This window comes from Dipodomys merriami, unplaced genomic scaffold (genome assembly GCF_024711535.1).
Source record: "Dipodomys merriami isolate MVZ:Mamm:240054 unplaced genomic scaffold, mDipMer1.0.p SCAF_1, whole genome shotgun sequence".
In the NCBI taxonomy this organism is placed as follows: Eukaryota; Metazoa; Chordata; class Mammalia; order Rodentia; family Heteromyidae; genus Dipodomys; species Dipodomys merriami.
The window spans coordinates 38,208,938-38,224,999 of record NW_027202270.1 but is presented as its reverse complement, the minus strand read 5'-3'; the positions used below and the strand labels follow the sequence as shown (position 1 = coordinate 38,224,999).

Sequence of the window (16,062 nt, the reverse complement as noted above, 5' to 3'; positions counted from 1 at the left end):
CGTACCCCACCCCCACCCCCCAAAAAAGAAATCCATCAAACTATAAAACAGAGCACTGGAAAAGTTAGTTCCGATAGGAGATTTACTATAACTAGATAAGCTATATTAACTAAAAATTTCAAGTATTTGCTTGTTTACATAATTATCAACCCTGCAAACTTTAATTAATGTTGACAATGTTGAGAAACTGAAGAAGGATGAGTTTCTCATCTGTATTGTATTAAATTATATAAATTAGTTTAAATTAATTAAATTGTTTTAAAATTGTGTTAATTTAAGGTATTAATTCAAATAACAGACTACTATATATATATATCACAATTAGTTATTCTATTTTTGGTGGTTCTGGGGTTTTAACTCCATACTCGAAGCTTGACAGATATTCTACCATGAGAAACACCTCTATAAAATTTTGCTCTGGTTATTTTTGAGATGGGGCCTCACTTTGTCCCCAGGCTGGCCTGGACTATAATCCCCCTATTATATTCTTTCTGACATAGGTAAACTAACATTTGTGCACTATCATACCTTGCTTTTTCTTTTAAAATAGAGTCTCATGAATTTTATTGCCTGGCTGCTCTGGAATCACAATCTTCCTGATAGCAGCTTGCTTTGTAGCTGTACACCACCATGCTCAGCTACTGGTTAAGATACAATCTCATGAACTTTTAGCACATGGTAGCCTCAAACCATGATCCTCCTAATCTCAACCACACAAGTAGGTAGGTTTCAGCAATTAGCACCCAAATACTCTACTTTTGATAGGAGAACATGTCTATACTTTATCTTTAAGAGCCCAGTAACAATATATTTATTTGCTTTTTTCTTCAATAATTCTATTTGCTTGTGAACAGGTCTATGATCAGATAAAATTACCAGGGTAAGGAATGTCTGGCTTGCAGACTATAAAAGGCCTGTGAAATCATTTGGTTTGGCCTTGCCAATGAAATCATAGATGAGACTTGAAATCCAATAAATCTAGGAGCATTTTTCAAAGTGAAATTCAATACAGCAAGGTCTGCCCGCAAATGATAGTATAAATATCCCAAATGGCCCTTGGCCAAAAAAAAAAAAAAAGGTCTCTGCCCCTGGAATATGGCAGTATGCCAAAATGTTAATATCAATTATTTGCATGGATAGTGATCTCCACATTTCCAACGAGTAAGCATTATTAAGTCACAAGTAGGGGAAAATATTATCTTTTTTGTTTGAACTATTGAGTGCCCATTGCACATTAAACATGGCTATTAATATTATAAAAGTGAATTTAATTTGATATAGCTTATAAACACAAAATAAATAATGGAATTTTCCTCTTGTCCAAGAAGAGCCTTTGAGCATGGTTGTAGAGCAGAAGGAATGGGAGAGTATGTACATGTGGGGCCTTCTCTATCCTTTTCCTCTATGAAGATAAATATCGCTGATATTAACGTGGCAGTTACTGTGTGCCCAGTACTATTCCAGACACTTGTGTTTAAAACAAATGCTGGGTGGGGGAGTAGTTGGGAGGGAGGGATAGTGGGAGAAAAATGAAGGTATGGGTAACAATATTCATCAAGAAATCTACTCATTACCTTACTTATGTAATTGTAATCCCTCTGTACAGCACTTTTACAACAAAATAAAATAAAACAAATGCAGCAGTGATACTCACTAGACAACTTGTGGAGGAAGGAATCAAGAGGGACAAGTTGAGAGAAAATTAGGGAAGAGGTGACACTGTTCAAAAAGAAATGTACTCACTACCTGACTTACATAACTATAACTCCTCTGTGCAGCACTTTTACAATAAAAGTTAAAAAATAAAAAACCTCACTTGATCCTCCTAACAACATGTGTAGGTAGGCATTATTATCATATTTTTCAAGAAAACTGAGCCTCATAGAATTTAAATAACCACAATCACCCAGTTGATTCATGGTGGAACTATGCTTTAAACTCAGCCAATAGTCTGGTCCCAAGATCTATGTTCTCCCAAGGACAAAAAAGATAGACCACATTTAATATTAATTACTTTAGCTACTTCACTGCTGGTAAAAGAGAAAATATAACATGAGATTTTTAAGATTAAGAGCAGAAGTTTTACATTTAAGGAAAGGAATATCTTATTGCTTAATGGGATATATTAAAATAGTATTTATTGTAATTAAATTAGTGTTGGCTCAAGGACTAATAGTAATCGAGTCTAAAAGAAAACTTTAGTTTCCTACCCTCAAATGTATATTCTTACCATGTCCATAGAGCCTCTGACAAGTAACAGTATGGCCTTATCACTAATCAGTATGACCATATCACTAATGCTAAACTCAGGTTAGAGAGTTCATAGAGATAAGAACAGTAGAAGAGGGCAAGGAAACAAGTATTTATTAAGCATAGTTTAGAATGCTAGGTATTTTATTATACCTTTTATATTTGTTATTTCATTGACACATTAGAACAACTGCGAGTTAAGCACTATTCTCAATTTCAAGATGAGATCTATTAAAACCACAAGGTAATGTAACTACATTCCTACTAGACAGTCAAAATCCAAAACAGTAATGGCATCAAATGCTAGATAAAATATAAAGCAACACAAAGGAGGAGGCTGCAATGCTTGGTAAGAAATGTATGCATTATCCTGCCCATGTAATTGTAGCCCCTCTGTACAGTATGTTCTCAAATAAAATAAAATACAATTAAAAAAAAATATGAAGCAACAGGAAATCTCTTCCCTTGCCATGCCAAGTAGAAATCATGCTCCTTGGTATTCACTGAAATTAGTTGAAAACTTATATCCACACCAAAACCTATCTCTACCTGAATGTTTCTAGCACTTTATTCATACTTGCTATAACTTGGAAGCAATACAGATGTTTTTAGTAAGTCAATGGATGAATAAACCAGTATATCCAGACAATTAAATATTATTAAGCTAAAGGCATAGAAGAAACTTGATTGCCTAATTTTGAGTAAACTCATCAATCTGAAGAGTCAGATCACCTGATTCCAACTAGGTAACACACTAGAAAAGGCAGAACTGTGGAAACAGTAAAATAATCAATACTTAGAGAAGGGACAACCAGGCAGATCACAGGGGAGGGGGAGGAGAAGTGATTCCTTGTATTGCAAGAAACAAGTCACCATAATAACATCAGTACTCACAGGATGCCTAACACCACAAGTGAAGCCTAATTTAACAGTTGACTATGGATGATGATGTGTTTAAATGTAAGCACATTACTTTTGCTAATTTAGTAAGTTAATGAGAAAGACAGAGAGCTAACAGACACTTTGACAGGGAAGATAAAGATCTTTGGAATACTTGTCTGTTGTCTAACAAACTGTTTCAAACTGATTCTTGTCCCAGGAGTTAACATTCTTGTTATTGCACAGTCCTCAGTAAAAGGCTACTGCACTGGGGTGGGGGTGGGGCAGGTGGCACATTGATTAGTGAGCATAAGAAGGCAGAATGGCCATAGGCCTCAAATATGGGAGAAGAAGAGCTGACAGATAAAGCCTTACAGAGCCAGGATGGGAGCTGCAGGTAGTGAAGGAAAAGTGATGGAAGTGGAGGTAGCTAAGGAGGCATATAGTACCTTAGGGAGGAAGGTAGCAAATTGCAAGAAGGCTTTATGGCTGGAGGTGCTCTATGTACCCTCCTGCAAGAAGCTTAGCTGAGTAATAGAACGATGTAAATTATGAATCATTGTACTAGTTGATTTTTAATAGTACTTATCATTGTTCATGTGTTTATTATGTGAGTGACTTTCTTATCTCCTCAAAAGAGTGATTCCCAACTGAGGGTAATTTTGCCCACTGTGAAACATCAGACACTGCCTGGAGACATTTTTGGCTTCCACCCCTGAGGGATGTGCTTTCAGCAGCTGATTGGGAGAGGTCAGGGATGTGCAGCATCCTAGAGCACAGGAATGCCAAGGTTCAGACACATTGAAACACATTCCTCCTAACACACATTTAGAAGGAAACTTACAGAGGTAAGCCACTTTGCCTTTTGTTTTGTCTATCTTCAGCACTTACAATAGGACCTGGTACATTGTAAATGATTATTTCAGTCTTCATTGTTCCAGCTGGAAATAGGAACCAGCTTCATCTGCCCTCACATTTGCTTCCAGCTGTGTTTGAAGCACAGCCTATATCTTCAATTTGTATCAGAAATATAGAAACTACTGAGGAAAGATTCCTTTCCAGTGCATGTAATCCAGATCTTTCAATCATGTCTCTCTAAAATTTCCTGCCACTCAATTTATTTAGATTTGAGCATTGGATTGGGATGACCAGAATTGTTGCAATAAATACACTAGTTATTTGCATTAGGCATTTGGAACAAGAGTTCTGTCCACTCTTAACTTCAAGTGATTGGGATGAAAGGATTATCTGTTAAGTATACTTAACTAGTGCTCAGAGATGTGCCTCAGTCTGGTAATGGTCTCCAATGACCCTCTAAACTCATCTCCAAAGACCTTTAACCTCTGCACATTTAGTCATTAGCCAACAACATATTTCCTCATTTGGCACATGACTGCTCTCACAATCTCTCATAAGACAGGAAACTCATGATAGTAACTTCCCAGGAAATGACAATTACCATTTCAGAATTTCAAAGCAATATGCCTAAAAGTGGTGATCTGGAAGGGAGAAAGAGAATCCAACAACAGAACATAGTTACTTTCCAAAATTTCCCAATAGATGTTCTTACGCTCATAAAAATAAATTTTATAGTAAGAGAAAATAAATGTCTTCACTTTTGTTTGTGTACGTACTTGATAAAACAACATGGTAGCTTAGAGGAAATGCTTTTGGACCAAAGACGATGTGAGCATTGCTACTGAGACACTGTCCTAGGGCTTCATGAGTCCATTTGGTCGTCAGTTGGCCCAAACCAAGACAGCACCAAGGCCTCATGGTTTACCTGGTTTTCTTGTTCATCCCACAGACATGTCTGCAGAGCCTGCATCAATTCTCGCCGCTGTTGCTGCAGGTACTTGTCTAATTGCCTTCTCCTGTCTTGTAGAAGCTCCAGGAGGCTTTCAATCTTCAGACAGCTGCTCTGAGCTCCCTGGATCAAGTCAGAATTCACACTGGATCCATCACTCTTGAAGAGTTCTATGAAGTCAGTGAGTTGGTAACTTTTGTTTAAAAGAGCAAGAGAACGTTCTAAGAGTTCTAGAAGAAAATTAGAAAGAAAAAAACCCAATGATCTGAGCAAGCTTCTAGACCGATGTGTAGTTTTGTCATATAATTTTCAATAGTGTAACTTTTATATTAATAATCAGCTGCCTTACCAGGAGTTTCAATGTAAACATAACTTTGAAATGCTTCCTAATTGTATTTGTTAATTTCAAAAGTCCCATAAAACAAAGTCCCATATGACAAGTAGGTCATCAGTTTGTGAGCTCTGGAGTAAATCTTGAAAATTTAAGGACCACCAATATAGAAAGTGTAGATGGGAAGGAATTGAGAACAGTATATTGAGCACCATAAACACTTCAGAATTAAAGAGAATCATTATTAGATTTTTAAAAACCTGCCTACTCTCTACAAACCAGGAATAGAAACCAGAAGTCATGCAAGATACATCATCCCCCTCATCCTATCATCATCAAGACCTGTCAAATTGACCTACCATCTCCCATATCTGTTTGCCTCTCTCTGTCCCCATTATAGAAAGATACATCTCTTGCCAGAACTTGAGAAGCCTTCTCTTAATTGCATTCCCTCCAATCAATTCATCTATTGTCTATACTTCAGCTATAGATCTCCATCTCTCTCTATCTCTCTGTCTCTGTCTCTCACATACACACATACCACACACACAATGGCTTGACTGCCTTAAAATTAAAGACAGACTTTTGTTTAGTGCTTAGATAAGACTTAACAATTACTTTCATCCACAAGTCTGATGTTGGCTCTAATAATATATTTATCTGCATGGTTATTCTGTTTATGTGCCTTTGCCACTAGGACAATGTAAAATGATGATAGAAATGGTGACTCTGTCTCTACCACTTACCATAGTGATGGTTATAGGGGAGATGTTTAATAAATATTGGAGAAGGCTTGGATGGGATCAAATACACTAAAAATAGGAGACAGGAGAACTATAGAGATCAGAGATTAGTAATCTAGAGAGGCAAAAAGAGAAAAAGTTGAGAAGACAAAATTTTGTGATGGGTAAGTGATGAAAACAGAAGCCGTGTTATCAGGTTGAGAAATAGGAAAACAGTGAAGAATTGAAAATAAAAGACACAACAATCTTGGCAAAACTTGAGCTTAGAATAAAACAAAACATGAAGATAGTATCTCAAGAGAATAATAAGGTTGAACATATTGATATTGATATTTTCTTTTCTTTTTTCTTTTTTCTTTCCCTTCCTTCCTTCCTTCCTTCCTTCCTTCCTTCCTTCCTTCCTTCCTTTCTTTCTTTCTTTCTTTCTTTCTTTCTTTCTTTCTTTCTTTCTTTCTTTCTTTTCTTTCTTTCTTTTCTTTCTTTCTTTCTTTCTCTGTATGTGTGACTTTGCTGGTCCTGTGGCTTGAACTCAGGGCCTGAGAGCTCTGCCTGGACTTTTGTGCTCAAAACTAGTGCTCTACCACTTGAGCCACAGCTCCACTTCCAGCATTTTTGGTAGTTACTTAGAAGGTCAGAGACTCACAGACTTTCCCGCCTGGGCTGGCTTTGTACGGCCATCCTCATAGGATTACAAGTATGAGCCATTAGCACCCAGTTTATACTACTTTTTAAATGCTAGGATGGGGAGCACTGTGAAAAAGAGCCAGAGAATAAGTGCTTTATCAAGCATTGAACTGCTACAAACAGACTAAACCAGTGCTAAAATCCCAGTCTTGTGATTTGCAGCTGCATGCTCTTTCTGGTCTAGGCAGCCTTCTACTTCAGCATTCTAACATAGAACCTAACTACACAGCAATGAGTAGGCCGAGGTCATTGTTACAAGTGCTTTTTTGCAACTGACACATTTTTCTGAGAGCTGGAAAGGAGAATGAATTAAGTGCATGTACTTTAAAGTGTCATTTTAAGAAGAAAATGAAAAACGTATGAAGACAAAATAAACAACTAAAGAAATGAGGTAAAGGCAGGTTTCAGAAGGCCTCCCTATCAACTAGTTTAATTTGCATAGCCTGACTGTACTAATCAGGATAACCGATTCCTGCCCTTCGATTTACTGGAGGGAGTATTTTTTCCTTAGCACTAAAAAAAATTATATTATATTATGAATAGTTACACAATATGGGAAGCATGTGTGTGCGTGTACACATGCACACACACACACACACACACACACATACACACACACACACACACAATGTCTAGACAAGCAGCAGAGTTTTCCACATGGCATGTTTTTCTCCTTCTGAAAACTCTTACACATCAGATTTTCCACATGAGAGAGAGGAACATTTTAGGGCTCACAGTATTGCAGACTGCCAGTGAATGAGATCAATTTGTTCTGGTCCCTTGAAAATATGTATAGTTAGCCAACATTTTAATAGTTATACTACTTACTGGTTTTCTGTTCTGGCTTTGATTACAATAGTATAAACCACAACAGTAGTAACACAGGCTTACAGCCTCTGGACAAAAGTTAACTTGTAAATTGTTGAGGCTTTATTCTTGTGGTGACCTATTGAGAAACCATAATTTCATCAATAGGTTAATCTATTAATTTGCTCTACTACATGCTCTCTGTCATGATATTCTGTTTCACAACATACAGGTTCAGAAGCAACAGGGCCAGGTGACCAAGAATTGACACCTCTGAAAATAAACAACAACAAACTCTTCCCCACTTAACTTCAGTGTTTTGTCACAGCAATATAAAAAGAAACAACTAACTGTTCAATGTTCTGAGTCTGCAATCAGTCAGTTGCTACAGTAATGGTCATTTATATGAATTCTTTCAACACTTCCTCTGTCAGTTCTTATAACCTTCTATCAGTTTCTTACATCTTATATTTTCATAGTTCACATTATTTTTGCTATTTATTCTATCAGTTGATCATACATGATAATGTACTTTTCTTCACAGATAAACTGTCTTTGCAGTGGCCTTCAAGAATACAAAATCTCAGGTTAGGTGCAATGATTTATATTTGTAATCCTCCCTCCTCATGACACAGAGATCAGGGGAAAAAGTTCAAGATCAGTCTAGGCAAAAAGTTAGTAAGATCCCGTCTCAACAAAACAAGCTGGAATGTTGAATGGTGGTATATGCTTATGGTCCCTGTTATATCATAAGTGGTAGGTAAGAGGATCACTGTCTGGGGCTATTACATGGGCAAAAATTAAGAGTGAAAAACAACCTAAAACAAAATGAGATGAAGGGCTAAGGGTTGTGGTTCAAGTGGTAGATTCGCTGCCTAGAAATGTCAAGAACCTACATTCAAACTCAATCACCACCAAAAAAAACCCAAAAAAAAAAATCTCTATCATTCACTTATTTTAAAGATTGGGTTTTTCTGCATATACAAACCTATTCACAGACATAATACCTTATGATGTGACACTGTTAGACATTTGACAAATTTTCCAGTATATAATTGCCTGGATTCATTTTCATTATAATAAAAAGTAACATTAAAGCACATAAGTATAAAGTACACATATCCAATTTAAAGTCAGTTAACTTACTTAATGGGCATTCCAAGTGTTCAGAAAAGTAGTAATGTTCATATAAGACCTCATGAGCCTATATCCCAGCTTGTTTAAAATATATAAAATATAGGACTTGCAGTGTGGTAGAGCATTTGCCTATCTTGTTGGGTGTAATCTATAACTTCCTTCCTAAAAGAAAGATTGTAAAGGTATCTAAGGTTAAAAAATATTTAAGGAACATAGTAATATGATTCATCCTGCCATTACTGATTTGTAGTTATTGTGTTTGTTTTAAGAAAGCCATTAAAAGCCTGGAGAGTACAGTTGTAATCTTCTAAGTTTAAAATAAATATTTTTCCTTAATAATCCTACAGTACCTTGTTTATTGATTACTTTTGCATCATTTTAATATATATTATATTTGATTTATTTTTTAACCAAAAAACACCCTGTGTTGGACACTATTCTAAGACTGAGAGATTGAGAGATGTACTAATTTTCAGCATTCATTATTTCATAAACAGATGCTGGAGATAAATGAGGAAATTAAATATTACCACCACAGTGCATTTGGTATGTAACAGAGGCGCCCACAGTAAGTGCACTGGTAAGTGTAAATGTGGCTTTCTGAGGCTAAGAGCCACATACTAATCTGTCACATAGCTTTGAACTTCCTATTATGCACAGAAAGTTATGTTCAATTCTGTGTTGTTCAATTTAGAGTGGCCATGTTAGAAATTAGTCTGGAAACCTCTTTTCCCAGAAAATACTAAGTATAGATGTTTAAGCCAATGTATAAAGAACAGGAAAATATATGTTTGTCCTCAGTTATTTCATGGATTGTCTCATTCTATACCCATTCTGTAACATCTCACAGGTCAGAAACATCAACCTAGTCATCATGATATCAACCTATCCAATACCAAACACATAGCATAGTCTCAGCATTGTTGAATAAGAAGGCCTATGTGAAGGGAATTAAAATAAGGTTTCTTCTAGGGCTACATTTGATGATAGTTCATTCCTTTCGTCATCCCATGTGTTAGGATCAACTGATCAACATTTTAGAATTTATTAGCACTTCCAGCTGTACCATAAATATCTTATTTCCTTGTTTCCTTAAATTTAAAGATCATAGATAGAAAGCCCTGGCCTAAGATTAGAATATCAACCACTAAAATTCACTTCAAACCAACTAATTTATCTTACTAATGTGGTTGATTAAATATGTGATCAAATCCTGTTTTATGAAAACAAAGCCCTTAACACCGCCATTAAACAAATGGATTAGACTCAAGGCATCTGACCACAGTCCTCTAAAATCCTTCATGTATCACCTGGGAGGACACAAAAATGTCATAAGGACATGCCTTCGGGATGGAAGAATATTTCATCATTATAAAAATAAAGTGGATTTCCTGTCTTTAACTAACATATTTATCTATCCATTAGAAGAGTTTGAGAAGACTCTCAAAACTACATTAATGAAAAGAGTTTTGTTGTATGGTCAGTATAATCTACAGCCTCCAAAGGCAGCAGGAACCCCCGTGGACTTACTTGATCAACTATGAGACTGATCCTGTTAACTGATGGAGCCAGCAACAGGAACAACAAGATAGCATTTAAACTAGTTTTCCCTTTGAGCTATATGGCCAAATATCTATGAAAAGTTCCTACTTCCATAGCTCCCTGATTGCTTTAGAAAATTCTTTCATTTGATTGCCTTAGTCAGTAATGAATGTCTTCAACAAAAGCCTACATCACCATCAGATTTCCAGAGTTCAAATTGCTGTGTGATGGCCATATTGACTGGAAAAGATTGAACTGAAACCACAGAACCCATCTAGGTTACAGGATTCAATCACTTTTTAGTCTTCTGGAATTCATTATTAGAATTCAGAATTCTATGTAATTCTTGGGCCCAGCTAGATCATAAATATAAAAATGGGTAGCCACTGCTTTCATGCTGAAATTTTTTTTTTTTGGGGGGGGGATCCAGTCGTGGGGCTGAACTCTGGGCCTGGGCACTGTCCCTCAGCTCTTCAGCTCAAGGCTAGCACTCTACCACTTGAGCCGTAGTGCCACTTCCGGCTTTTTTTTTCTGCTTATGTGGTGCTGAGGAATCGAACCCAGGGCCTTGAGCATGCAAGGCAAGCGCTCTACCACTTGAGCCGTAATGCTACTTCCGACTTTTTTTCTTTTTGCTTTCTTGGTGCAGGGGAATTGAACCCAGGGCCTCATGCATGCAAGGCAAGCGCTCTACCACTGAGCCACCTTCCCAGCCGTCATGCTGAAATTTTTGATGATGTTTATGATCCTTGTTAGTGATAGGTGCCACAGAAAAATAATGAGTTGAAATTACATCCATTTATTTGATAATCTCTCATAAAAGTACATACTGCAAAGATTAAGTCATTAATCATTGAGTGAAGAACACTGTCCATAAACAATTAATCATAATAATCTTTTATTTGGGTTTTTTTGAGATCTAGATATAAACATATCTATTTGTGGCTTTAAAATAAAAATTGTGTATTATGTTAGTTATTGGTGATTCATATCTGTAATCCTAGTTACTGAGTAAGTTAAAATCTGAGGCTTATGGTTTAAAGCCAACTAAGGGAGAAAAGTATATGAGACTCTCATCTCAAATTAACCACCCCAAACCCATATTGCTCAAGTGGTAGAACACCAGCCTTTAGTGAAAAAGCTAAGGGACAGTACCCTAGTACTGTCCCAAGTACTGCCCTAGAACTGGCACCAAAAGATAATTTAAATATTAAGAAAATATGTGTATTATCTCTTTTTTAACCTGAAAATGACACATAGACTAAAAGTCAAATTTAGGGACTGGGAAGGTGGCTCAGTGGTAGAGCACTTGCCTTGTATGCATGAGGCCCTGGGTTCGATTCCTCAGCACCACATAGGCAAAAAAAAAAAAAGCCAGAAGTGGAGCTATGGCTCAAGTGGTAGAGTGCTGGCCTTGAGCTGAAGAGTTGAGGGACAGCACTCAGGCCCAGAGTTCAGGCCCCACGACCAACCAAAAAAAAAAAAAAAAGAGGAACTAAAACTCAAATTTGAAAGTTAACAAATTCTTATTTCACTAAGACACAATCTTGATTAGAATACTCATGGTTTCTCAAAAGACTCTACATAGAACTCCCTTATGACCCAGTAATCCCACTTTGGGCACTTACCCAAATGATCACAAACAAGACCATACTAGAGCTACCAGCACAACTATGTTTATTGCAGCATTGTTTACCATAGCTAAGATATGGAACCAACCCAGATGCCCCTCAATAGATGAATGGATCAAGAAAATGTGGTATATATACACAATGGAATTCTATGCCTCCATCAGAAAGAATGACATTGCCCCATTTGTTAGGAAATGGAAAGACTTGGAAAAATTATATTAAGTGAAGTAAGCCAGGCCCAAAGAAACATGGGTCCCATGGTTTCCGTTATTTGCAATAACTGGTATATGTCTGAGACAAGCAGAAAAGGTCAGATAAATTGATGTTAGGTGAAATGAACCCCAAGATAAGGATTCAAATTTTTTTTCTTTCTTGCAATTGTTTCTCTCATATTTATAAGATGATTTCTTTGTTGCTTTGTACGTCCCTCTCCCACGGTATAACCCCTGCTTTCACTGTATTTGATGTTGGTATACTTTGTGGAGGGGAAGGGAAAAAACAAATTGTTTAAATAGGGATACAGGTGGACCCATTGCAACAATGAGATGTACAAGATGTTATGCCAAAAAATGAACTTTACAACTTTGGCGGGGGGAGGGTAGGGGTGGGGGGTTAAAAGGGGGGAGAGTGTGGGGTAGAGGGAGGTTGGGAAGGGATGGGAAGGGGAAACAAAGGAAGTGACAACAATGCTTGATAAGAAAGGTACTCATTACCTTGCCCATGTAATTGTAACCCCTCTGTACAGTATTTTCACAATAAAAAAAAGAATAAAATAAATGACTTTTCCTGTCATTTATCTGCCTACAGATCAAGATAACAGTCAACATCTCTCCATCCACGAATACCTTCCTCACAGCAGTCCTGGCCCACCCCAAGTATTTGTGAAAAATGTATGACACATCAATTGTTGTTTAACAATTTGACCATATTTACAGTTGTTCAGAAAAGTTAGGGATCATTTTGTGTAATATTTTATTAGAATTTTATCTGGAAGATTTAGCACTTCTAATTTAGCTGCAGTAGTAAAAGAATTTTTCTTATTCAGAGTTGTCATTTAAAGGCTGATCTTAATTACTGTCAGTGGATGCCAGGACAGTATAATCTACAGCCTCCAAACAAAGACAGCATTTACCTGTTCCTTGTATTGGATACCTTGCTAGATGCTAGATAAAGTGATAAACTTGATGCTGATGAATTCAGTACAAAATAAATGAATCAGTTGGAATTTCTGCCTCTACCATCCCTTTGGATCACTTACTACAGCTAGTGCTTCCTTTCAGGTAGGCAGAAGTAAATTTGTTTATTCCTTGGAATCAACTGAGGTATTCATAAACATAAATGAAAACTATATTGTCCTACAGAAGCATCTTCATAATCACTTTGAAAAGTTTAGGTGAAGAGTAAACATATTTCTTGCCTTTGGTATGATGTTCATGAAGTTGAAGAAGTGATTTTAATGACTCAGGATTCTCAAACTCATGAGGACTCTGGAGGAAATCTTCAGCTTGGTCTATTTTAATAGCAAACTATAATACAAAATAAAGGAAAGACATGAAATCAGGAAAAAAATCAATGTGACAGTTTTAGTTATTTGTAGATATTTTCATGCATTGATGGTCTAGCTGACTGTGTGTGTGTGTGTGTGTGTGTGTGTGTGTGTGTGTGTGTGTGTGTGTGTGTGTTTAGAAAGCATCACAGTTTTTCCTCCTGGATTTCTTTCATACATACAAATCTATCATATATTCATATCTGTATATGATATATATACATACATACATATATGACATAAAGCAACTTATTTACTGCTCAAATATCCATTAAAATTTTCAATGAAAATTTTGTACCTTACATAATAAATTTAGTCACTTCCAACACCCTTAGCCAGTTTCTCAAAGAATAAGCAGAATGTGGTGAGAAAAAACAACAAAAGGCTAACAAACTGATTGAAATATAGTCATTTTTTCCTTTATGATCAAACTTAAATGTAAAACATTAAGGTTTCAGAATAAAACTCTAAACTCATTTTACTTATATATATATAGATAGATAGATAGATAGATAGATAGATAGATACATACATACATACATACATACATACATATAGAAAGAGAGAGAGAGACAGGCAGACAGAGACAGAGAGACAGAGAGAATGGTCTGAAAGACACATTGCAAATTCATGGTTACCTTTATGAGAAGCAATAGGCTTAGTGATGGATGAAAACTTTTAGCATTTGAAGCTGCAATTTGTAATGTTATTTGAATTTTTATCCATAATATCCCTGTCAATTTATATAAATAAAAATGAGGAGAGTTAGAACAGGAATAGAAAATGGTTAATGTCTCCTCCATTTCAAAAGCGAATATTGAGCAATTTGACACCCTAACTGGTGAGCAACAGAATTGGTCTTGGGTTGTTATCATTTTTCTCCATAAAGTAAGTATGAGAGGGAGAGACTTTCAAACTGAGTTTAGAATTCTCAGGGAGGTCATTTTAGAAGCGCACTTCAGAGGAGGACATGTTGGTTGGGTATCAGCACAGTGGCAGTTTCGTTGTTGGTATGATTTAGCACTAAAGCTCAATGAGAATCATTATAGTTTATAAGAAAAAATGTTAATAAATACTTTGTATTTTGTGTAGAATAAAGACAAAGGATTAGCAGAAAGAACAAAGGAGCCTTCTGTGGTTGTTGGCTTCTTTTATGGTTTTCCTTTATGCTATCACCTTCAAATTTGGTGAGTTATTATTTTTATGTAACTAGTTAGCAAGATCTACTGTATTTTGTTTACTTCAACAGCTGTTTAAAATGTAGTCATAATTGGTAGGCAAAGATGAGAACATAGTGAAATTCAGGGAAGGCGTCCCAAGTGCTAGAATGACCAGCCTGTCCCTCCCACCATGCCTGCCTAAATGAACAACTGATTTTAAGGATGTTTGAACAGACTCTTCAAATAGAAAGGAAAAAAAATCCATCAAAGGTCATTTATTTTTTCCTTATAAAACATTTTATATTGCATTTTAGAATTACTATGCAACTTGTGTCCATTTCAAATTTTTATTCAAAATTACAAATGTAAATCCATAAGCAAACAACACTCAAAAATGACTGCTGTTCGGTTAACTTTTATTTTGGGGGTATTTTTTGCTTTCCTATCTATAAGTTACATCTTTTTTTCTGCAGCAAAAGTTGGCTAGAAGTGGAAACAGAGACTTTTCAAAAAGGTTACTATTAATTCAACTCTCTTATTTATCAGTAATGAAAATTGCTTTGGCATATAGAAGGGGCCTGTATATTATGTAGAAGTTTGCTTAGTATGAGTGGACTGCAAAATTGGATCAGGATAACACAGAAACAGTTAGTCATTTCCCTTAATCTAATGAAAGCTCACTCAAGTATAAAGATAAGAAGGCTGTATTGACAAGATTTGGCTTAGTACTTCCTTTCATTCTATGCAATATCTGCAATATATTCTAAGCAATTTCTACATTAACACTAAAGTAACACTAATGTATGTTGAGAAACAAATATTGAGCCTAATGTTAGAAAAAAGATTATTTCCTGTGCTCAGAGAGCTAAAGTTCAAGAGCAGTGGATACTATACTCTGCTACAGCTGTAATTTGGCCTGTAGGCATGTTTCATTTGGTTTATTTTGTTCAGGAAAGAAAATCTGTATGGGGAACTTTTCCCCAAGACGGTCTGTAAAATGAGTTGGATATCAGTGTTCGAATTTGTAGAGAGTAATTTTTGAATGATACAACAAGGATTTCACTCCTCCTCTGGTTTTTAATTGAGCTTGTGATGCATGAGATTGTTCACCTCAATTTTTATGTTCTATAACCAATCATTTTTTCCTTCTTTATTTGGGATTTAAGTACGGAATTTTCTGTTTAAAAATGTCATCTTTTTCAAAGCCAGTGCTTTATCATAATGCAGCATTCACACATCAGAAAAAAAAGGTGCTGCCACGTGACAGAGAAGTTAAAAAGTAAAATTCCTAGTAACTATTTTACATTTGATATATCACCTCATTTTGATAATGCTCTTGGAGTCTCACTTTGTGAAGTTGGGAATCTCAAAAAAATCACAGAATTTATGGAAAAAGTATGGAGTGAAATGACCTTCATAGGTCTAGGACTTTTTCCTTCTCTATATTTTAATGAGCTCAAATTATGGAAAATTAACTGTAAGCTCGGGAAAGTCCTCTTCAAAATTCTATGCACATAATCCAAGCATTCTGTGGAATACTCGGTC

At 36.0% G+C, this 16,062-nt stretch overlaps 1 protein-coding gene across 4 annotated transcripts in view; it reads right to left on the bottom strand.

Annotated features, from left to right (window-relative positions):
- Positions 1–16,062, bottom strand: part of Ccdc141 (coiled-coil domain containing 141) — a 169,436-nt gene that overhangs the window by 113,882 nt on the left and 39,492 nt on the right. For all 4 annotated transcript variants that reach the window (XM_070019988.1, XM_070019998.1, XM_070020006.1 and 1 more), the window contains exons 4-5: positions 13,229–13,337; positions 4,913–5,166 (exon numbers count right to left, since the gene is read on the bottom strand). In XM_070019988.1, the coding sequence (XP_069876089.1) occupies positions 4,913–5,166; positions 13,229–13,337 (363 nt within the window). The remainder of the gene's footprint in view (positions 1–4,912; positions 5,167–13,228; positions 13,338–16,062) is intronic.